The sequence below is a fragment of the Corvus cornix genome, chromosome 20 (genome assembly GCF_000738735.6).
Source record: "Corvus cornix cornix isolate S_Up_H32 chromosome 20, ASM73873v5, whole genome shotgun sequence".
NCBI lineage: Eukaryota > Metazoa > Chordata > Aves > Passeriformes > Corvidae > Corvus > Corvus cornix.
This window is the reverse complement of record NC_046349.1, coordinates 5,736,463-5,758,376: the sequence shown is the minus strand read 5'-3', so window position 1 is coordinate 5,758,376 and position 21,914 is coordinate 5,736,463. Positions and strand designations below refer to the sequence as shown.

Genomic DNA, 21,914 nt, shown 5'->3' with positions numbered 1-21,914 from the left:
AGCTGAGGAGGCTGGTCTGCAGCAGTGCTGAGTTGAGGGGGTGTCTCATTTTTTTATTTAATTCTGTCTTTCTGGGAAAGGGCTTTCCAGCTGGCACAGCCACCGTAACAGTCCAGGTGCACTCTACGTGTTTAGCTCATCTTACTGTTGCTGCCGCAGCTTCTCATTCTTGGCACTGATGCTCATCTGACCTTTGGGTGAGGCGTCTTTGTGTGGGAAACCACCAGAAGGCTTTTGTGAGTGTAAAGGTTCTCCTGATTGCCCCGCAGCTGACTTCCGAGGGTGCGGGTGGGGTGGAGCCGGATGCTGGGGAAACTGCTTTGGAATTGCACTGCCTGCGGCTCGAGGTTCTCGTGTGCTTTCATCCTGCGTTACGTCCCGAACAGCTGGGGTGCGATCTCTATGGGTGAAAGTCACCTTACAGCTCTCCTGGGCTATACAAACAAGAAGTGACGATGGCAGAGGCCACATCCCCTGGGTCTCTGTTGGGTCCTGAGGGAGATTGCTGTGGAGTTTGGAAATGCGTGAGCGCCCGGTGGTGAGGGATTTGTAACCGAGCTGTGTAAATCTCCTGCCTGTACTCCTTCAGAGGATTACATACCAGAAGGTGCATGTGATTTCCTAAAAGCGCGTGGGTGGGACCCGCTGTCAATGTTCCAGGGCGACACGCAGCGCGATTCCCCTGCCCTTCGTTTGGGAAAGCACGAGACGCGCAGGAGCTGCAATTCGCAGAAGTGGAGATGCAGCTGCTGAACCCCTGAGCCGCTCAGGTCCGCGGGGGCCGCCGCTGCCCGGCCGGACCCTGCCCTGCCCTGCCCGCGGGGGTGTCCGCACCGCATCGCTCCGCACGGGGCGGGGCAGGGCCGCACCTGGCCGGGGGTGGGGCGGTGGGCGGGGGTCCCGTCCCGCCCCCGGGGCCGCCGCGGAAGAGGCGGGCGGTGCCTGCAGCCGCACTGGAGCGGTGCTGCCGAGGCGAGCGCTCGGTGTGAGTGCGGGGCCGGCTCCCATCACCCAGCTCCGGCTGCCGGGGCCGTTTCTCCGGGGCGGGGGTGGCCGGGGGTCCCCGCCGGCAGGCGGGCTCGGGCAGGGTGAGCAGCGCTCCTCCGCAGCCCCGTCCCGTTGCCGGCGGTGTGCGCTGCCCTTGGCTCCCGCGGCGGGGCTGTGCCGCCTCTGCCCGGCCGGTCCCCCCTCGCCGCTCCAGCCGCCTCCTCCCCCTTTGAATTCCCTTTCCCCCCTGCCCCGCTGGCTGTGGCTGCTCTGTTACCCTGTGTTTGTTTTGGGGGGGCCCTGGGAGGCGCCTCTGGTGGTGCGAGGAGCGAGGCTTGTGTCACGGAGCCCTCTGCTCCACCGTGGGCTGCCCGCCGTCGATGCACTTCTCCTCTATATGCCTGTTAATTTTGCGTATCTTTAGGTATCTAAACAAGTGTCTCAGGACTTTTGAGCTTTCAGGTAAGAGCCCCAATGACAGGTTTATAAACTTTTGGGGCAGGACCTCCATTTTTGTGTTCCCAGGCAGTACCCTGGGGGTCTCAAGCAGTGACTGTCGTCTTCACACAGGCAGAGACTGAGCATCAATTTGCCTGCTCTGGGAACAGTAGTCAACAAGCTGAGAAGCTGGGAAGGGGTGGCCGAAACTCTGTGTCTGCCTCGTTAGAGATGGAGTTATTTGCAGGGAGCATCATGGGCTGCAGGTCTGCTCCCTGGGCATCAATACAAACCCACAGTCCTTGGGTCTGCTCTGGCTGCAGGAAGCCGTTAAGGGGTTAAAATGGAAGTCTCAGGTGGAGAAGGGCTGTTTGCCTTCTGAGGAATTAAGCTCCATTTTATTTCTCGGGGGGCTTGAGTGTTGAAAAGAGCAAATGTATGTGGTATGTCCCTCTGCGTGCTTCCAGGATGTGCAAGGGCTGTGAGGTGCAGATTATCCCAGCTCAACTTTTGCACCAAAATTGTCATGTCCTGGAAAGTTTTGGGGTTGCAGCTTCCTTCGGGAATTCCTGTTCCTGCTGGTGGGAAGGGAAGGGCATTGCTTGCACTTGTGCTGCTGCAGTGGGGCGAGCCCCAGTGTGGGTCTGTGGTTGCTGCAGACAATCTGAAGCCTTCACTCTGCAACCTCAGGTCTATCTCCCTCTGCAGCTGAACTCCGTGGGTGACCATGAATGCCAGTGGCCCTGGCTATCCCTTAGCCTCTCTCTACGTGGGAGACCTGCACCCGGATGTGACTGAAGCCATGCTCTATGAGAAGTTCTCACCTGCAGGGCCCATCATGTCCATCCGTGTCTGTCGGGACGTGGCCACGCGCCGGTCGCTGGGCTATGCCTACATAAACTTCCAGCAGCCTGTGGATGGTATGCTCCCCCAACACAGCTCTGAGGAACAGCCTCACAGTGGGGAATTGGGGTGTGCAAGTGATGTGAAGGGGGCAATGGAAGAGGGGGGAGCAGTTGTCTGAATGGTTCCATCAGCTGCTGGGCCTTGGTTCTAACTAATCCCAATCTGCTCTCTGATGGTGACCCATCCTGCTTCCATCTCTTCTTAGGGTCTGGGAAAGGATGCAGCAGCTGGGCTTTGGTAAGGGGATGAAGGTGACTTGCAAGAGTTGCCTCCCTCCTCCTTCTCCATCAGAGAAGGGCACAAAACCCCTTCTTGCCCTTACCTGGGGCAGCCAGCTGCTCACTGGCTCACAGTGTGATGTGAGGCCACTCTCCTGGCAGGCATTGCCATGACACAGGATTGCAATTGGAAGATGTTCCATGCTGAAGTGAGGCTGTAGTGACGGGAAGGTGCTGATTTAGTTGCCCTAGAGACTAAAATCCTTGCTGGGTGAATTAGTTGGGCATCTGCCAGACTGGAGCTTGTAGTGAAATGGCTGATCCTTGGGAGTCAGACATGCTTTGGAGAGGGGGGAAAAAAAAAATTAATCAAAGAGTGGTGTCACTGAAGGGGTGGGGAGCAGAGCTGCCTATTCCATTTAGGTTAACAAGCCCCTGTCCCTGATTCCTGTGCCCATCTCAGCTGCTGGATGTGAGGGAGATCTGTCTCTGTTACTCTCCTCTCCTCCTCTTTCTTTGCCAGCTGAGCGAGCTCTGGACACCATGAACTTTGAGGTGATCAAAGGCCGACCCATCCGCATCATGTGGTCCCAACGGGACCCTGGGCTCAGAAAATCAGGGGTTGGAAACGTCTTCATCAAGAACCTGGATGACTCCATTGATAACAAAGCCCTGTATGACACCTTCTCTACCTTTGGAAACATCCTGTCATGCAAGGTAGGTGTGCCCAGGGCCCTGCAGGAGAGGGCTTGCTGCAGAGCTGCCCTCACTCTTGGAAGTGTGCTCCAGCCAGCTGGAATTCACTTTCTCATTTCGCTTCCCACAACATCTCCTTTAAATTCCCACATGCTTTCAAGCCAAAAGGCCTTGCTATGTTTCCCCTCAGAATGGGGGCTTTTTCCCCAGTCCCTACACAGGGATGTTGTGTCCTCCTGTCCCAGCTCACTGCACCAGTGGTATGTGGGTCTTGGGGAGCCATAAGCTCCTGGATATCATATAAAGCACCATGGATCAGGTCCTGGGATTGTCCATATCCCTGACCTGCCATCAACACCCCGACAGAGCTCAGCTGCAGTGGGAGCAGGATGTCAGGGAGGGAAAATGCCCCTGGAAGATGGGGATGGGTTTTTCCTGTGATGTACTCTTGTACAAACGCGGAGAAAAAGAGTGTCTGTCTCTTTCCTTTGCTCCTCTCTGTGTTTGTAGGTGGTTTGTGATGAAAATGGATCCCGTGGCTATGGCTTTGTCCACTTTGAGACACATGAGGCAGCGACTCGGGCCATTGAGACCATGAATGGGATGCTGCTCAATGACAGGAAGGTGTAAGTGCCAGAGAGAGGAGTCTGGGCCCTGCCCTTGGTTCTGCTCCTCCCTTGCCTTGGTCCACTACTGGGAGTAAAAGCATGCTCTGCTCAGGCATTCCTCTCCTGCTGTTCTCTGTGTTCTTCCCTTTTCCCACCCCTGCTGGGCATAGTGTCTGTGCTGCTCTCTGGGACAGTGAGTCACTTGTGGTGAGTGCTGGTGGAAGTGTGATAGTGGTTTGGAGCTGTTCCCAGATGGTGGGGAAGGAGTCCAGCCCCAGGCTGGGTTTTATTGCTGAGGCAGTGTAATGAGTGCCCACAAAGTGGGGCTGGTCCTTGATCTTGGCTGCTGGCATCAGATAATCTGGGCAGGAAGGGGTTTTTTTTGTTGTTGTTGTTCCTCTCTCTGCTTGCATTGCATCACCTCCCTCTCTACATCCCACAGAGGCAAGGGCTGCCCAGAGTGTTTGAGAATGCTTTGGAGGAATAGAGCTGGCACTTGGTGGTATCCTTTGGGGTCTTTTGTGGTGGTGGCATCCTTTGAAGTCTTTTGATGTCTCCTGGGATGACACATCCCTACTTTTGGCAGTGACAAGGGGGAGTTTGGGTAGAGGTACACCAGAGTAGGACATGCTGAAGTTGCTGTATGTGAAACTCATGGTAAGCTTGTGGGTGAGCAAAGCATGGCCTGAGGATGGGATCTCTCTTGGCCTTACTGAGACAGGTGTACCTGTGTCCATCTTCCCTCTGCAAGGAACGTGCAGGGTTTGAGGCCTATTCCTTTCTTCCTGCAGGTTTGTTGGACACTTCAAATCCCGCAAGGAGCGCGAGGCAGAGGTTGGGGCGAGGGCAATAGAGTTCACCAACGTCTACATCAAAAACTTTGGGGATGATATGGATGATGACAGACTGAGGGAAATATTCTCCAAGTTTGGTGAGCACAGTTGTTGAGGTATCCTCGTGTCTGATAAACTGGACTTGGGGCAATTGAAAGGGAAGCTGGGCAGAGTGCTTGGCTGAAGTAGCAAGCCCCTTTTCTCGTGAGATGTGACTTGTTTAAACATCCCCCACATAAAAGGACTGCAGTCACTTCAGCTGTCAGGATGTTACATGTGCTTTCCTGCTGTGAAGGAGGATAACTTGTACTTGGTGCTCTCTTGAAAAATGTAGGTTTTTTTCTTTCTTGGATAGTTTTTAAAATTGTCTTGTTACCAGCAGGCTGCCTGGTTACAGGAGCCCTGGGAATAAGAATTGAGTCTGAATTTAAAGAAAACAGGCTTTTCAGTTTAGTCCACTACTGGAGGATGCCTCTGGTGATGGGGTTTATTATTGTGCCAACCCATGGGCCATGCTGTTCATGCTTGGTCAGTGTCATCACAGGTAATTTGTGGTTATCCTTCATATGAACCCAATATATGTGTTCATGTACAAAGGAGATGAGATTTTCTAGACAAAGGAACTCACTGCACTGGCTGGAGAGGCTGAAGAGCCCAGGGCAATGAGAGCAGCACTCAGGGTGGGAGGGATCACCCTCACCAACCCCCACAGCCTTCTGTCCCTGCCTCATGGGTATCCCATTGTCTGTCCTCCCGCTGGGCTCTTCCATGCTGCCATGGCCATCCAGTCTCTTCCCTGGGCTGGCATGTCATGGTGTCTCCTGAGCACAGCAGCACCCATCAGACCATACTGTCCTTCCCTCTTGCAGGAAAGACCTTGAGTGTCAAGGTCATGATGGACAACAGTGGCCGCTCAAAGGGCTTCGGATTCGTCAACTTTGAGAAGCACGAAGAAGCCCAGAAGGCAAGAGGCTCCTCACTCACTGCCCATCTCTCCCCTGAGTTTGTCACCTGGTGATGTTCCCACCTCTCCTCAGGGGGAACCTCACCAGCTTTGTGCTCGTCTGGGAGCTGGCGCTGGGTACCTGGATGGGCAGGGCCTGGCAAGGGGGAGCAGATCTCTGCTTGTTGTGGGACTGCCCTGGGGTGGTGGGTGAAGGGCAGAGCTGTGGCCATGGACTTCCCACTGAGCTCAGAGCCCTTCCCTTCCCCGGCAGGCGGTGGCTGACATGAATGGGAAGGAGATCAACGGGCGCGTGGTGTACGTGGGCCGGGCCCAGAAGCGGCTGGAGCGCCAGAGCGAGCTCAAGAGGAAGTTTGAGCAGATGAAACAGGAGCGAGTGAACAGGTACCAGGTAAGGGGAGAGCAGGGTGCTCCATCCTGCAGGTCTGTACCAGGGATGCCCTCAGCTTGGGTATAGCACAGAGCTTTCCAGAGCAGATTGGCGTGGTCGGCCCCTCCTGCAATTAAAGACCTGCACAGGGTCCGGTCACTGCCTGGGAATGTCCTGGGAAGCAGTATCAGGAAAGAGGAGAGGGATTTAAACCCAGGATGATGTTGGGAGGTGAGCAAGTGGGTCTGCTCATTTCCAGAAATATTAGTCTGGAACTGAGACAGCTTCATGAGATCTTGGAGCAGGTTCACAGTGATGGTCTGGGTGCCCTCTTCACTTGGGGTGTTTGTACTTTGAGTGGAGTTTATGCACAATCCTGGTCCCTCTCCACGTCACTGCTCCTGCGGGGGCTGTCCCACCCTCCAGCTGAGCTGTTGGTGAAATGTATACCCAGTGTGACAAACTGTTGTAAACTTTGGGATCCCAAGCTGCTTTTATTTCATCGTGTGCAGGGTGTCAACCTGTATGTGAAGAACTTGGATGATGGGATAGACGACGAGAGGCTGAGGAAGGAGTTCTCTCCCTATGGCACCATCACCAGTGCCAAGGTGAGGGACTGGGGCTGCCCCTGGGGCTCCTGGGGTCAGTCAGCCGGTGCACTCAGCCCTTGCAGATGGATTTGGATTATCATCCTGTTGAATTACAGCTCCCTGCTAATGGCTTGTACCTCAAGCCAGGTGTGAGGGACATGCCACTTCACTCCAAGCTGTCCTGAGGAGCAAATATTTTGTAGTTTGATTGTGTTACCCCAGCCTTGGTGAGGTGCCAGGTGTGGGACCTTAAAGCTGCAACATTCTGAATATTGCCCAGCTGCTCTGTGACACTGATACAAATAAAAATGACCCACAAGCCACCTCTCTCGGGACAGTGGGGTGACAGGCTGGTGTTTGGCCTTTTGGAACACCATGGAAGTGTCAGTCTTTTCACTGGGACTGGTGTCAGCCTTCTCTTGAAGGGTGCAGAGGGGTGGTCTGGTTTCAAGGTCAGCTACCTGTAACCCACCAGGGACAGATGATGTCTGGCCCTTGTCAGGGCACAGTGTCCCACTGATCCCCATCCCTTGCTGGCTCCTGCAGTGTTTAGCACCAGAGCATTTCTGGCCCATGGGCCCTGTGGGGCTGAGGCACAGATTCCCCCCAGACAGTCACCGGCTCTGGATCTCAGGCTGGTCCAGACTCTGCCATCTTCATTTCCCAAACCTACTGCCTGAGCAAATCCTCCCCTACCCCAGAGAAACCTGTCTGTGAGAGAGGTGCAGTCCCATCCATCCCACCCTGGGTGTGGGGGCTGAAATGGGGTGCCTGTGGCTGGATCCCACCCCCCTCACTGCACCGTGTTTTGTGTGTGCTGCAGCGATCTGTGGACTCAGCTGTTTTGTTCTAATCCAATTCTAGGTGATGACAGAGGGTGGCCGCAGCAAAGGGTTTGGGTTTGTATGCTTTTCATCCCCAGAAGAGGCCACCAAGGCCGTGACAGAAATGAACGGGCGGATCGTCAGCACAAAGCCTCTCTACGTCGCGCTCGCTCAGAGGAAGGAAGAGCGGAAAGCAATCCTCACCAACCAGTACATGCAGAGACTGGCCACCATGAGGGCCCTGCCTGGCCCTCTCCTGGGCTCTTTCCAGACCCCCCCAGGGTACTTCCTACCCCCCATGCCCCAGGTGAGTCCTGCTCCCCAGTGGCAGCCTTGCACAGGGACCCAGGTCTGCCCTGGAGTGGGGTGGCTGTCAGGCTGAGAAGCAGAGCTTGGGTTATGCAGAGCTGGGCACACCCTGTGGAACCGGTGGGATCTGTGCTGGGCTTCCATGTGAGCAGCAGGGTGGGGTGCAGCTGCTCCAGGTAATGGGCTGGGTATTTTGTTGTTACTTACTGCTGCCCCTCAGAGAAGGAGGAAGCAAGGAGGAGTTTGGTGGGAGGGTGTGAGCATGGAGAGCAAGAGGAAAGGGTTACAGAGGTGCAGAAGCTCCAGGGGAGGAGTTAAGTAGAGCTGCTGGAGGACATGCTGGCAGCAGGGCTGGAGGTCGGTGTTTAAAATGCTCTGGCACCCTGCAGAGCATGTTTTTGGCTTGTCTGTCTGTGTGCAGCAGCCACCAAGAGGCTCTGGGGTAGTTCTGGCTCAGCTCAGCTCCCCAGTCACGTTGGATAATGTGTTCTCCTTTCCCAGCCACAAACCAGAGCTGCCTTCTACGGCCCCAGCCCTGTTGTGCCAGTCCGCCCTGCCACTCGCTGGAGTGCACAGCCCTCCCGGCCTCCCTGTGAGTCTGCCTGTCTCTCCCTGGGGGCTCTTGGCACGAGCTGGGCTCAGTCAGGGACTGAGGGTCTCTAAAAGCAGTACAAAGTGTTGTAACCCTGGGGGTTTGTCTTGGATAAGTGTGCAGGGGTTTGGTGCAGGGTCACGGTGATGGGCACCAGGAGGTGACAAGTTGGCCGTGACACCAGAGGTGAGGTGCTCCTGAACTGTCCCCAGCCACAGTCACTCCCCTGCCGTCTCCTTCCATGCCTCTGCTACCAAGTGGCTTCATTTATGTGTGTGTTCTTTCCTACAGCAGTGTATCCTGAAACCACCCCCATCCTGAGGGCTGCTGTGCCCCCCCGGCGCCTGCTGTCCAACATCAGCACCACCAGACAGGCCTCCACCCAGGTGCCCCGTGTGCCCCCCCAGGCCCAGAGAGTGGGTGAGTGGGGGAAGGACCCCCACAATTTCCAGCTGGGACATCGCTGTGGTGGCAAGGGTGCTTACTGTGAGCTCAGGCCTCCTCTGAGGATAGTTTGTTTTGTGGGATTTCTCATGGAGGAGCCTGATGGTGTGATGGAATTGGAGCAGTGTCTGTAGAAACTAAGTATGTAACTTTTGGGGAAGGTTGTGGTCTTTCAGGTAATGGGACGGGTCTCTGATATGCAGATTGGTCTTGTTGGTGGCTGCTCCTGTCCTATGATCCTTAAAGCAGATGGTGATGCAGCCACAGCACCTGGGCTTAGGCTCGGACAAAGGCAGAAGGTGGGAAAGGACCTGTGGGGCACAGGAAGGGGATCTCACAGGCTCTGGCTGAACTGCTGCCAGTGCCAAGCCTCATGTTAGAGGGGTTTGGAGCTGAGGACCAGATCTTGCTGGCATCCCCGGTGCCTGGTTGTGCTGAGGCTGGCCCTGGGTCCTGGGGTGCCTCCTCCAGACAGGACCAGCTGGGGCAGTGACTGCCTACAGCCTTCCCATCTTCCTGGGATTTTGCCCGAAGTTATCTTTGGCATTGAGTGTCTAATTGCTGAAGTGAACAGTGGGACCAGGAGGGCTCTCTGTGGCTTGTCCCTTCTCCTTTTGTCATTGTCCTCTCATTTCTCTGCCCTCACCTTCCTTCAGGATGAGCTGGGAGACAGGGGTCTGCAGCCCACGCTCCTCAGTGCTGTTCCCATTCTCTGGCTGCTCATGCAGATGGGTTTCTGGAGGAGAGATGACGAGATGTGGGTGCCTTTGCCAGCTCTCCTGCCCTCTGCACAACATCAAACCACCCCACCCCAAGGGCGGCAGTGCCCTGCCTGTCCTGGGGAAGCTGCCTTTGACTGGGGGGCTGCTTTGAGCCCATGTAGGATTTTTCAGGCCCTCCAAACAAGCACACTGCCCTTCTGGCTTCAGCCTCCTTGGCATAGGTATGCATTTAAGGACTCCTCCTCACAAGTATTCTGGTCCCCATTGCAGCCAACATCGGGACGCAGACGGTCAGCACCCGGCTGCCCTCCTCGTCTGCCCTGCCACGGGGTGCCCAGCAGTACAAGTACTCCTCATCTGCCAGGAACATGCAGCCCATGGGGCACATGCCACCCATGGTGGCCCCGCAGGTAAGTGCTCTGCAGCCACCATAATGTGACATTCTTGGTCCTGCTCTGGGCTAATGTGACTGCCGACCCCAGGACTCCCCATGGCTCCGTGACTGGTGCTGTGGGGGCCTTTCCTGGGGGCAGCTATGGATCCAGTAGCAAAACAGCTCTAATGCTTGACTCCAGCTTTGCTGCAGCTGGTGTTTGAGTACAAACACACAGTGCCAGCATTTGGAAGGCTGAAATGCCCCATTGTGGCTGGTGTCCAGCACCATTCCTGCAAGCCAGGTAACTCACATCCCTTCCAGCCTTTGATTGCTGTTCTTCCCTGTTTTTCTTCCAGGTGGGAGAACCTGCTGTGCATGTCCAGGGGCAGGAGCCACTGACAGCATCCTTGCTTGCAGCAGCCCCTCCCCAGGAGCAGAAGCAAATGATCGGTGGGTGTCACAGCTGCTCTGCTGCAGGGCCCTGGGGCCATGTGGGCTTGCATGCACCAGGGCAAACTTAACTGCTGGGAGAAGCTGTAAGGCTTTGTGGGATTGCTCTGACATTATGCTGCTTAAAAAAAAAAAATAAATTCAGTCTGTATTGGAGCTGGATGGGAGCAATAAAACCACTCCCTGTCTGCGTGAGCTGCCTGGCAGTGAGAGAGTGTCTGGTGGCGCTTTGCAGAGAGGCAGAGCTCCATCCGCCCTGCCTGTGCTGCCAGGCCATGCCAGGGCCTTTGCAATTCCCCTCAGCTCTGAACCACCCTGTACTGCTGCTCCTGGGCACTGATGAACAGCGTGGTGGCCATAGGGGTTAAGGTCAGCTCTGCCACACAACCCTTGGCTTTCAGGCGTTCTGTGGTGGAGCAGACAGTGCCCTGGGGTGGGACAGCATTGCTTGGCCTGGCCAAAGCACAGCAGGTCACAAACCAGCTCTTTCCTCCCCAGGAGGGAACTGCTCCTTCAGAAACTGTCCTTCACCTGCACATGGGTGGGCAGGCGTGCTCAGCTCCACTGCCCTGTGCCCACTGTAGGCGCCTGCTGCTGACTTCACCCAGCAGCTTCCTGTTGCTGGGATGTGCTGGAGTAGCTTTGCTTGTGAGCAGTGGTTTTTCCACCACCACTATCACCACCCTTGTGTCCCATTTCAGTGGAGGGGGCAGGAGGGCTTGCAGTGGGTTTGAAAATGCTGGAGGGCTTGCACAGTGCTCATGTCCTCGCTGGTGTTTGGAGCAGGTGAACGCCTCTACCCTCTGATCCACGTGATGCATCCTGCGCTGGCCGGCAAGATCACCGGGATGCTGCTGGAAATAGACAACTCTGAGCTGCTGCTGCTCCTGGAGTCCCCAGACTCCCTGCGCTCCAAGGTAGGAGGGACTCAGTGCCCAAACACATCCCTTTCCAAAGGGCTGATTGCCTGCTGCTGCAAGGAAAGCTGAGCACAGCCCAGGACACTGATCACCATGGGAAGAGCAAGTAGCTGCTGGTTTTATTTTCAAGGAAAAAAGGAGCCCCAGATTGATGTCACCACACCCAGTTGCCTGAATGTCTGCCTGCCTTCAGCAAAAGGAGAAGCTGGAAGCAGCTCCCTAAAGCACAGGCCAAGCCTGAGGGTGGTTTGGAGGTGGCTGGGAAGTGAGAGGGGAAAATCAGGGTGGTGTCTCTACAGGGAAGCAGCCAGGAAGATGCTCTTTCCTCAGAATAGAAATGAGCTATACTGCAGAGGGGCAGCAGTTTTTCTTCAGTTTCCTTCTTAATCCTGGTGAATATTTAGCTTTGGTTCCCATCAAAATAGTTGCAGTGAATTGACTGCATCTTTTTGTTGCTCCTTGGAGACAGGAGCTCCTTTCACCTTTTCACTGATGTTTTTTGAGGTGTCTGGGCTCTGTTGGGTGGTCAGGCAGCTTCACCTGTGAAATCTGACTTCTCTCTAGCAAGTTCCGACTTGGTAATAGAGGAGAGATACCCCAGAATTCCCCTTGGTAAGAGACAGAAAAGGTCTTTGGCTTGATCAGCCTCCTGCAGAAGCAGCAGGCTTGGATTTTGTGATTATTCAAGTCCTTTACATTTTGGAAGTGGATCTGTATGGAGGCCACACTGGGACCTGAAATATTGAATTCCTGGTGCAGTGCACTCCTGCAGTGGAGCAACTCAACTTCTCCCCCTTGTGCTCTCTCTTGTAAGATCGAGGAAGCGGTCACTGTTCTCCAGGCACACCAGAACACAGAGACACCCCTCAAGGGCAGTGCTGGGCCGTTCCTGCAGTGACTCCAGGTGGGTGCTGGGAGCTGTGGTGTGCTCAGAGTCTCTGGTTTCTGACTCTGAAACTGGGGATTGGGTTTCTCATCCAGGCCAAGCAAGGTTTAATAAGCAATATCAGTGTCTTTGACTGTAATATTCCATTCCTTAAATTGCATCCTCCATTTTCTGGACTTAGTTGTACTGCAGAGACCTGGTTCTCTGTGGGCTCTTTCTGTGTTGATGAGGGCAATACTACCAGATGAGGACTGTGCTACCAGAAAGGAAGATAGAAAGGTCCTTGTTTTCCTGTAGGTCTAGTGGGGACCAGCACAACCTTTCCTGGGAATTCCCAGTGGGTTTTTTGCAGAACCATGGCAGTAGATAGCCTATAAAATACCCTTTGTGTGCTTGACTAGGAGAACTGGCCCTGCTGCTGAGGCTGGGATAGACGCACTAACAAAGCAATTCAGACTGTATGTACCCCTTTGAAGATATTTCAGATATTTCCTTGGCTCATGATATGGCAGTAACTGTGTTAACCCAAGTTCAGGTGAATTCCATCTTGTCTGGATGAAACTCTCCCTTTAGCACTTGTAAATTGCATATTTGGGTTCTCTGTTTCTTGCAGACTTTGGGACTGAGAGCAAGCCCTGAGAATGTTGTTGTTGAAGAACAGGAGCAGGAGCCCCACCACACTGTTGGAATCATGCCCGTACAGTGACCCTGGCTTTGTCTTCAAATGCCCCATCCTATTGTTCATGTGTATTGTAACCCTTGTAAATTGCTTCCTCCTGCACCTGTGAAAATCCCCACATTAAATCTCTTCTCACCACTGAAAGCACCTTGTGAAATATCGTGTGAAACCCAGCCCGGGTCAGTTGCCCAGGAAATGATGGGTGCTGATGAATCATCATTATAGGGAATTTATTGGGTTTTGTAGTTTTATTTGTTCACGTAGCTGACACTAATAAAGAACTGGTACTTCCGTGCTCCCCCAGAAATGGGGGTTAGTTCCCTTGGCAGAAAGACAGCCCCTACTTTGCTTCCTGCAGGTGGAAGGATGGACTCAGGCTGCAGTAATTAGTGTTTGAAGTTTGTGGTGCTGCTGGGGTGTCAGTCTGGAGAGCTGGCAGAAGGGACATACAGCATTACAGCATTACATTTACAAATTGCCACCCAAGAGGCTCCTCTAATCCTTTCTGATTCCCTAGGAGGATGGATTTAAGCAAAACAGGATCGATTCCTGTTGTTCTCCTTTTGTAATGAACCTTGTTCACCTGCAGTACTGGCCTCGAGTGTCTCCTGCTGGTCACCAGAGGGTGTGTCTGTGTTTGTGTTGCACAAGAGCAAGTTTTTGAGGTATTGTGGAGTAGCTGTACATCAAAAGCTGTGTTTCCAATGTGTGTCCCTGACCAGAGGTCTCAAGGAGTCACTAAAGAGCCCCAGCAAACAATCATGACCGCATTGTGTCCCACAGGGACACTCCCTGCTCGCAGGAGGAGCTGGGACCTGTTCTTGCTGGGCTCTGCTCTTTGTTGCTGTCATCACCCTGGCCTTAATCCTCTGCCCTTCCTAGTTAGGAAAGGAAGAGACTCCTTGGTACTTGAGGCTGGTGAAGCACTGACCTCACTTGACTCCTTCCCCGAGCTGGCAGGAGCACACCTCTGCCAGCACCACCCACCCTCTTCTGTGCAGTTTGTGCTGGTGTTGCTGTCTCAATCTTCCTTCTGTGCTGTATCATACTCTTGCTTCAGCTCCCTGCTGAGTCACCCCTCCTACCTCTTCTTTTCCTTCCAGCATTTTAATAGAACCACTTACACATTTGCTCCTGCATAGTGTCTGCTCTGCTCTGCTGGGACTCTTCACTGGGGCTTTTCATCATTCCTTTTCCTCACCTTCATTTCACCAGTTCTTCCTCTGACCTCCTTAAATATTTCTTTTCCTCTTAGTGGATGCCTCAGCCTGAGCTGTTCATTGTTTAGGTATCATCTCCTCAGTGAGATGCTTATAAAGGACTTTAATTCACTTAATATACAGGACCTTCATTTGTTATTTCTCTAAAGTGTCACAGGCTGGAAGCTTTTCTGCTTGGTCTCTAGAGGAAGAACATGTATTTATTTGCATGAGTGTAATGCACACAAGGAGCTGGAATGGGGCTGTACAGGTAAACTTCATTCTGCTGTTGGTTAGCTTGGCTGCAGCCTTTTTTCAGGTGTAACAGGGCAGTTCAGGTGTGCCTGACACCACCTACAGTGCCAGGTGGCTGGGCTGGTGAGTCCTCTGTAAAGCCAGAGGGAATGCAAAGTGGTGCCCAGGAACACAGGGACAGCAGAATAGCCTAAGAGAGGGTGTGAACAAGGACAAGTTCTAAAATGTTAATCAGAAAAGGTGAAGTTGGCACTTGGATCCCTGATGATACTAGAAATAATTCAGAGTAGCTCCCTGGCAGAAGTCCCTTGGTGAAGTCTGAGGCTTTAGGGAGTTGAGGCAGCAATGCAAATGAGTCTGGAGTCCCCAGCCTGGAACAGCTGCTGTTGTTTCTGAACGGGGCTGATGAAGGTGTGTCCCTGTGACAAACCCTCTCTGTTGCCCTGTGGGCCAACACTACCTTTGCCCACCTGGGAATTGTCCTGCATGGACAGCAGCACCTCAGCAGGAGCAGAAGGGGAGACAGGAGCAGAAGTGACCCTGAGCTTGCAATAGTGTCTTGTTGCTGTGCATGACCTCTGTCTACCTGGTGCTGTTGCTGGGGAAAATCTTTGGTATCGGGCACAAACAAAACTGCTGTTTCGAGGGGAAGGAGATGGTGACTGCTGCTGGTTAGGGGTGCTCTGAGGAGCTGCTGTTGAACAGTGCAGGTTATCTGCCACTCAGGTAACAGCAGGGCTGCCAAAAGGATAGTAGCTCTTAGTCAAGTGAAGCCAGTCCTTTTCCTGGATTCTGTGACCTTTCTCTGCTTATCTGTATAGTGCTGTGTGCTTCCCCACCCTGAAATCCATCACACCTGCTAAGAGCTTGGGTAAGTGCTGGCTGTGGGATCAGTGGAGCTGTCATGCTCAGAAGTGGGAGTAGAGTGGATGGAGCAATTTGTGCCCCTCGGGGAGGACTTGTTTCAAGCCCTGGCCCATTACAGCTGATGGAGTACAGCCCTGGGACCTACAAAAAGCTGTTTAGTGTCAGGCTAAGGTAAGAAGTCTTTGTCTTAAATGGCATTAGAGGGATTGCTCTCTAAATTCAATTCAGTGGGGTACTTGCCTGAAACACTGCTGGGAGAGGCAAGGTGGGAAAAGAAGATTTTTGAACCTTGACCAAGGGCTAGCTTCTGTCTCCTGGTCTGTATTATGAGTTGGATCAGGTCTAGCATGGCCCAGCATCTTACCAGCTGAGGCAGAGTGCAAGGCTGAGCAATGGTTGGAAACCCTGATGCAGTGCTCTGCTCTCCTTAGCGTGCCTTTCCCAGCCCCAGTGTCCCTGGAGCTGTAGGGACTCTGAACTCTAAATTTAATGGCCACTATGAGCTGAGGTCACTGTCTGAAAGAGCAAGGCACTGCATAATGCTTGAAGTCCTCTGACAAAAAGAGGGGAGAGTATGAAGTGGTTAAGCAAGTGTTTCAGTTCCCTTATTCCATCCATCACAAAAAACACAGTTCTAGAGTGAAAATAAACATGGCTTTAATGAGAACAGGTTTTAACAGTTCACAAAGTAACTCCAAGTATCTCTTTATCTACCATTTAAAATCAGTGCCATCAGTATCACATCAGGAAAAGTTTACACATGCATTGAAGTAGTAAGCCAGACCTCAGCTGGGGTGTTACTGCATATTTTCTTCCCTGTAACACCCCATAGCAACTGCTCCAAAAGGCACAGAGGAGCTAAAGTGGTTTTTTTTTTAAAAAAAAACAAGACAAAATACCATTGCAAAATTCCCAAGCACCCAGAATCTGAAAGAATAGTGCACAGTGTAACAAGGCAGGCCTAACTTGCTGCTGTTTTCTTAAATGTGCAGAATAATTAAAGAAAGCTGCTACCGTAAACATCTGCCCAGCCACACTAAGCAGCAGAACCCAGCTGAGGGCCAGCAGGCATCAAGGGGGAGAGGGAACAAGGTTGGCCCTGTGCAAGTAACTGTGCCCCTGTTGTAAGAAAAGGTACGTGGTGCTCTGGCAACTACAGCAGTTCCTGCAGCAACTTTCTTTCAGTAATAGCAGCACAAACGCAGCAAAACTGTCACCTGAATAAGGACTGAAACCCCTCTGTTTGTAGCACTTCAGACAGGAACAGCCACTTCCTGTGCATCTTAGCCAACATGTAATGAGTCCCTGAGGCCAATAGTTAGAGGCAAGTTGACTTCAACCAGGAAAATTAACCTAAATGCCTCTTGGGGAGGGGCATTAAAACTATGCATGATCATAGAGCCAGCTTAATAGAGTTTGATACAGATTATGTCTTAACATTCATTGTGCTGGTACAGAACCTCTTAGATCTCAGCAGCACTGGAAGATAAGACTTCAACACCAATCCTGCATTGACTGGTCCCTGTAACAACATCAGAAGGGAGAAAGCTTTCCTCTGCAGTGGAAAAGAAAGCTTTCCTTGTTGCTTGGTTACCCTAGGCTCTGTTCAGTTCTTGCAGTAATCTCAGTGCGGCTGTGTTCTTTGGTTCAGTTTTCAACAAGCTCTTGATGTCAGCAATACTTGATTTGTAATCCTAGAAAGAGAGTATTTTTTAATGGTTAGTGCATTAAAAAGGCAGTCTAAGGCAGAACTACTACCCAGCAACAGAGGCAAAGACAACACAATTAAGCCTGTGACTCCCTCTCTGTAACTGCTCAAGCACTGGCATTGATGTAGCTGTTGTAAAACATGCTTAAACTAGGGCTGAGAACACAATTTCATCACTCAAGCAGGTTCTGAGTCCAACACCAATGCAGTATGTACGCCAGTACTGACTCCAGAATCTCTCATGAGACAAAAAGATAAAGCTCAACACAACACTGGTCTCTCTGGTAATCAAGGACAGGATCTGTGGGAACGGCCTGAAGTTGTGTCAGGGGAAGTTTGGGTTGGGTATTAGGAGAAGGTTCTTCACCCTGAAGGTGGCTGGACAGTGGAACAGGCTCCCCAGGGAAGTGGTCACAGCTCCAAGCCTGACAGAGTTCAAGAAGTGTTTGGACAACACTCTCGGGCACAGGGTGCCATTGCTGGGGATGGTGCTGTGCAGGGTGAGGAGCTGGACTCGAGGATCCTGTGGGCCCTTTCCAATTCAGCATATCCTGTGATTCTGTGAACAAACACTTGCTGTCAGTGTCTGATGCTGACAAACTCATGAGATTCAAACAGTAAAGTGTGATGTCTTTGATTCTTAGTCTTTAAAGGTCTCAGCTATCTGATGGCAGATGTTATCTAGCACAGAAACAAGCCTTAAAGGCCATCTCTAGCTCTGATCATGCATCAACAGCCATCTAGTTCTAGCCTAAAGCCTAAAACTCCTGACTTACCTTCAGTTCTTTAAGTGCTTGAGCACGCCTGTAGAGTGCCTTAACGTTCTTAGGATCTAACTTCAGAGCTTCGGTGCAGTCCTGTGCTGCTTCCTTGTATTGCTTCAGGGTCAGGTAACAGAGAGCTCTGCAACACAGACACCTGCTTAGAGACCTTTGGCTGAAAGTAGCATCGACTGCTGCAACACAGAGAGCAGCTGTCAGTGCAGCACAAAGCTGGACTCCAAAACCATCCTCATGTGTTGTTCTTGAGCTCAAGTTTGTTTCATTTACAGGGAGGGGAAAAAAAAGAAATGGTTTTTCAGTTTAAAGGAACAAAAAGGAAGATGTTTAGAGCAACCTGCTCTAAAGCTAAAGAAGCTGCACTTGCATTTGAGGATGCAGGTTCCTGCCTCTGCCAGTGCAGCATATGCTCTGCTTGCTGCAACTGCCTTAGAACTACGACAAGTGTCGAACAGCAGTCTGCAGTTTGTGGTCTGTAGGGCAGCAGAGACTACTCACAACCCCAGTCCTGGCAGACAAAGCAGTCAAGGGAGAAGTCCCTTAGCAGCCCAGAGAAGTGTCTCCAAGGAGTTCTGTAGCACCTGATCAAAGAAAGTTCTACTACAGGGGAGGCACTTGGAGTGAACCTGAGGGGGCGGTTTTGTTTTATTCATTAGTTTGGGAGCAAACATTAAACAGTTCTGCCAGGAAGTACCATGGTAGCTTTTATACAGGGCCAAGAAGTACCTAGGCAAAGAGCTGAACAGTACCTGTTGGTGTAAGTTGCACATTCCTTGTTGAGCTTTAAACTCTCACTGTACTTCTCAACTGCTTTTCTATGGTTTCCTTTCTTTACAAGTTCATTTCCTTCTTCCTTCAGCATTCGAGCTCTCTCCATGCCAGCGGCAGTCTGGTCTGGAAATGGTGGGAAAGGACACAGAACTCTATAAAACCACCAACAATATCACAGCCTCACAGAAAACAAATATCCCCATACCAGAGAGATCAAAAGAACCAGAATCAACCAAAAAGGCTGTGGCAGAACCAGGCCTGGGTTTCTTCAGGCCTCAGCCCCAGCTGCAGACACACCAAGCAGGTGTGGCAGCTGTCTTGTTCACCACCCTTAGGAGCTACAGGGCTCTCTGCCCAGCCCAAGTGCATGTTCCCACCTTGTTCTCCCTGTGGTGCAGTGGCAGGAGCAGTGCTTGCCCAGGGGCCTGGGCAGAAGGAATGCTCCACCTCGTCTGGGCAGAAACGGGCACTCTGGGGATTGTCGGGAGCTTCTGACGCCAGTTCACGCCATCCTTCTCCAGCAGGGCTTTAGTCATCCTGCAAGAGACAGCTCCCAGTCATGCTGGCTGTCGGCTGGATGGGCCACGCAGTAGCCAGCAGGGTCACTTTTAACCTGGCTTGTGTATTAAGAACAACATCTCTCTGTCTGCTAATTTCTTTACATGCATCTCAGTGGGTTCCTTCTACAGGACATTTATGAAGAGATTATCTTCACGCCAGCAGGGCTAAAAATAACATAGGACAAGGGCTGGGGCTGTCACTGCTCAGGTGAGCAAGAGACATGCATTTCACTCCTTGGTCTGGCAAGCCATGAAGCGAAGGAGACAGCAACAGGAAGAAAACAGGACTACAGCAGCCTGTAAACACACTAAACATAGGGAGACTTAAAGGACAGTATACTGAACTTTAGCTCATTTTTTCCTTTAAACCAGACACTGAGCAAAGCAGAAACAGTCTCATAGAAATCATTCCCAGCCCTCGATCAGCATCTTGAAAGGAGCTATAGGCACTAGCAGGCAAAGGGAACACGGCCAGGCCTTGCTTCACTTGTGTGCCTGGGACACAGCTTGCTCCTGCCGGCATGAGCACGGCTCGCAGCAGCAGCAGCACCCAGCAGCCCTATTCCCGAGCCCTAACGGGGCGGCGTTACCTGTTGACTCCATCGTGTGCCGCCTGGACGGAGCAGTCCACCTGCAGCACGGTCTTGTAGTCCACATAGGCCAGCGAGTACCTCTCCAGAGCCTCGTACGCCGCTGCCCGCCGCAGGAGGGGCTTGATCCCGAACGGGACCAGCTCGAGGGCGCTGCGGCAGAGAGGAGGGAGCGCCGTCAGTCCCGCGGCTCCGGGGCAGCCGCCGCCCCTTCGCCCGCCCCAGCCGAGCTGGGGAAGCCGCTGAGCGCTCCCTCCGGCCCCGCCGGGTGCCCCCAGCCCCGCCGCCGCTCACCTGGTGCAGTCGGCCACGCAGAGGCTGCAGGCGCCGTCCTTGAGGTGGCAGGCGGCGCGGTTGGCCAGCAGCACGCTGCGCTCCTCGGCGGTGGCATCCCCTGCGCGGGCCACAAGCGGGACAGCCGCGATTCAGCCGCGATTCAGAGGGATCCCGCCGCCCGCTCGCTCGCTCGCCCGCCCCGGGTCGTGCCCTACCTGCGGCTTCCAGCTGCGCCAGCGCCCGGGAGTAGAGCTCTGCGGCCGGGCCGTACTGCCCGCGGCGGAACTCCTCGTTGCCGGCCCGCCGCAGCGCACCGGGGGACGCGGCCATCGCGCCGCTGCCGCCGCGCCCGGGAAGCCGCGCCCCTCCTTTCGGAGCCGGGGCGGGCGCTCCCCGCTGGCATCCGGCGGCGGGCGGAAGCGGCGGCGGAGTGGAGTGCCATGGAGCAGTGAGGGACCGACCCGGCTCGCCAACAGACCGCCATGGAGACGGTGCAGCTGCGGAACCCGCGCCGGTAAGCGCGGGGTGTGTTCCTGCCGGGACCGGGGATGCTCCGGCTCGTATCCCCCGCCCTGCTGCCGGCGCGGGGCCGAGAGCCCGGCCGTGGGCGCGCCGAGCTCCGGCCCCCTCCGTCCTCCGGGGCGCTGCCGCTGCCCGGAGCCGCGGAGCCGTAGGCGGCAGTCACCTGGCACCGGGCAGCGCCCGCAGGTCCCTGCTGGGACAGCACCGCGCTCAGGTGGGGGAAAACGGCTTAAACTGGAGCACTGGGGGAGCCTGTGCCACTGCGGGAGCTCCCACCGGGTACCGCGGCTGTACGAGGTGTTCTGGCCCGTGCCAGTGGTGTGACAAAGCTCCGGTCACTTGTTCTCCCGTCGTGTCTCTCCCAGTTTTGTGGGGGTCTGTCCCCCCGGTGCCGTGTCCGGGCGCCGTGCCCAGCCCTGGCACTGCCGCCTTCCCGCCGGGCCCGGGCACACCGGGCACACCGAGCCCGGACCCTCGGACACCGCACGAAGCCGGGACTCCCCTATCTCGGGCTGCCAGGCCGAGCCGGGGCTGCGGGGCAGAGCTGGAGGCTGGCGGCAGCTTGAATGAAGTGTCAGTGTCAGAATGCTATCAGTGGTTCGCAGCTGGGGCCCAGGGAATGCTTCGGCAGCGAACAAAGGAAGCTGCTGGCGCTGGTCCCCAGTGACATTGGCCCGTTTGGTTCAACAGTGATGTATATGCTGTTTAAAAAAAAAGAAAAAAAGCTTGGTTTTATTCTATAATTGCTTATGCCGGTGTTTACGGGGCAGGTGATTACGATTAGATCTGAATAACAACAAAGGTGAGATTGGGTTTGTGTTGCTGTTAATCTGTGTGGTATAAACATCCAGAACGGCAGAGTGTGTCAGACAGCAGCGGGTGCACTCGATGGAACAGGACAAGTTCAAAGTAATGGGGCTCCTGGGCTATAGTAGAAAGTAGGCTGTTTGTTGCAAGTACAGTAGTTGTCTGGTTATTGTGTTTAGGTGTATGAAAAGCCTTTTTTTTTCCTTTTATCCTAGTAGAATTTAGGCCTCAACTTCAACAAGAAGTGTCTGCCTCTTGCGTCGCCACTTTTTGGGCTCCTTGGAAATGGGGGCTTATGTGGTTTCTGGTGCATGTATTACTTTTTTTTCTCCTTTTCCCACACCTTCTTCCCCCTCTGTTTTCACAAGGACACGTAAATTCTTTTTAATGCTTATGTGAGCAGGGAAGCTAGCAGCTACTTTCAGTATTTCACCACTTCCTGAGTCTGCTTCTATATAATGTTTCCTCTGCTTCAGGAAGCCATTGTATGTGCTCCATGCACGAGCTGCTCCTCCCGTGTGGCTTTTGTACATAAACATAATAGCCAGGGATCAGTGAATGGTTTTTCACTCTGTTTCTGAAGAAATTGGGGGGAAAAAAGTTACATATTTAGTATAAAAATTAGTATTCCTGTGACTGGAGTCCTGATCTGTAGCAGCAGCTGTAAGAGCTTTCAGGAGTAACTTGCAGTTGCAGGCAACCACGTGTGTTTTACTTTAAACACCAGTGAGCGCTAAAAGTGCTGAGATTCTTAAGTTTCTGTGTTTA

The 21,914-nt window shown here is 53.4% G+C and overlaps 3 protein-coding genes across 4 annotated transcripts in view; 2 read left to right on the top strand and 1 right to left on the bottom strand.

Annotated features, from left to right (window-relative positions):
• The first annotated feature begins 921 nt into the window (after window positions 1–921).
• Window positions 922–12,950, top strand: PABPC1L (poly(A) binding protein cytoplasmic 1 like). Its single transcript, XM_039563175.1, has 17 exons — window positions 922–985; window positions 1,412–1,449; window positions 2,134–2,345; window positions 3,073–3,266; window positions 3,756–3,871; window positions 4,645–4,784; window positions 5,556–5,650; window positions 5,904–6,041; window positions 6,533–6,628; window positions 7,475–7,741; window positions 8,245–8,335; window positions 8,627–8,755; window positions 9,772–9,911; window positions 10,234–10,327; window positions 11,114–11,244; window positions 12,062–12,151; window positions 12,747–12,950. Exons 3-16 carry the CDS (start codon window positions 2,153–2,155, stop codon window positions 12,143–12,145), a joined length of 1,908 nt encoding a protein of 635 aa, XP_039419109.1. The 5' UTR covers window positions 922–985; window positions 1,412–1,449; window positions 2,134–2,152; the 3' UTR covers window positions 12,146–12,151; window positions 12,747–12,950.
• A 2,818-nt stretch (window positions 12,951–15,768) lies between these two features.
• TOMM34 (translocase of outer mitochondrial membrane 34) lies at window positions 15,769–20,173 on the bottom strand. Its single transcript, XM_039563407.1, is given in 8 exon segments — window positions 15,769–16,827; window positions 17,618–17,744; window positions 18,370–18,514; window positions 18,769–18,807; window positions 18,810–18,928; window positions 19,542–19,694; window positions 19,836–19,935; window positions 20,033–20,173. Coding segments are annotated over 8 exon segments (897 nt in total). The 5' UTR covers window positions 20,148–20,173; the 3' UTR covers window positions 15,769–16,728.
• A 47-nt stretch (window positions 20,174–20,220) lies between these two features.
• The window catches only part of STK4 (serine/threonine kinase 4), a 46,455-nt gene continuing 44,761 nt past the window's right edge, over window positions 20,221–21,914 (top strand). For both annotated transcript variants that reach the window (XM_039563405.1, XM_039563406.1), the window contains exon 1: window positions 20,221–20,331. In XM_039563405.1, the coding sequence (XP_039419339.1) occupies window positions 20,300–20,331 (32 nt within the window). In that variant the 5' untranslated portion in view covers window positions 20,221–20,299. The remainder of the gene's footprint in view (window positions 20,332–21,914) is intronic.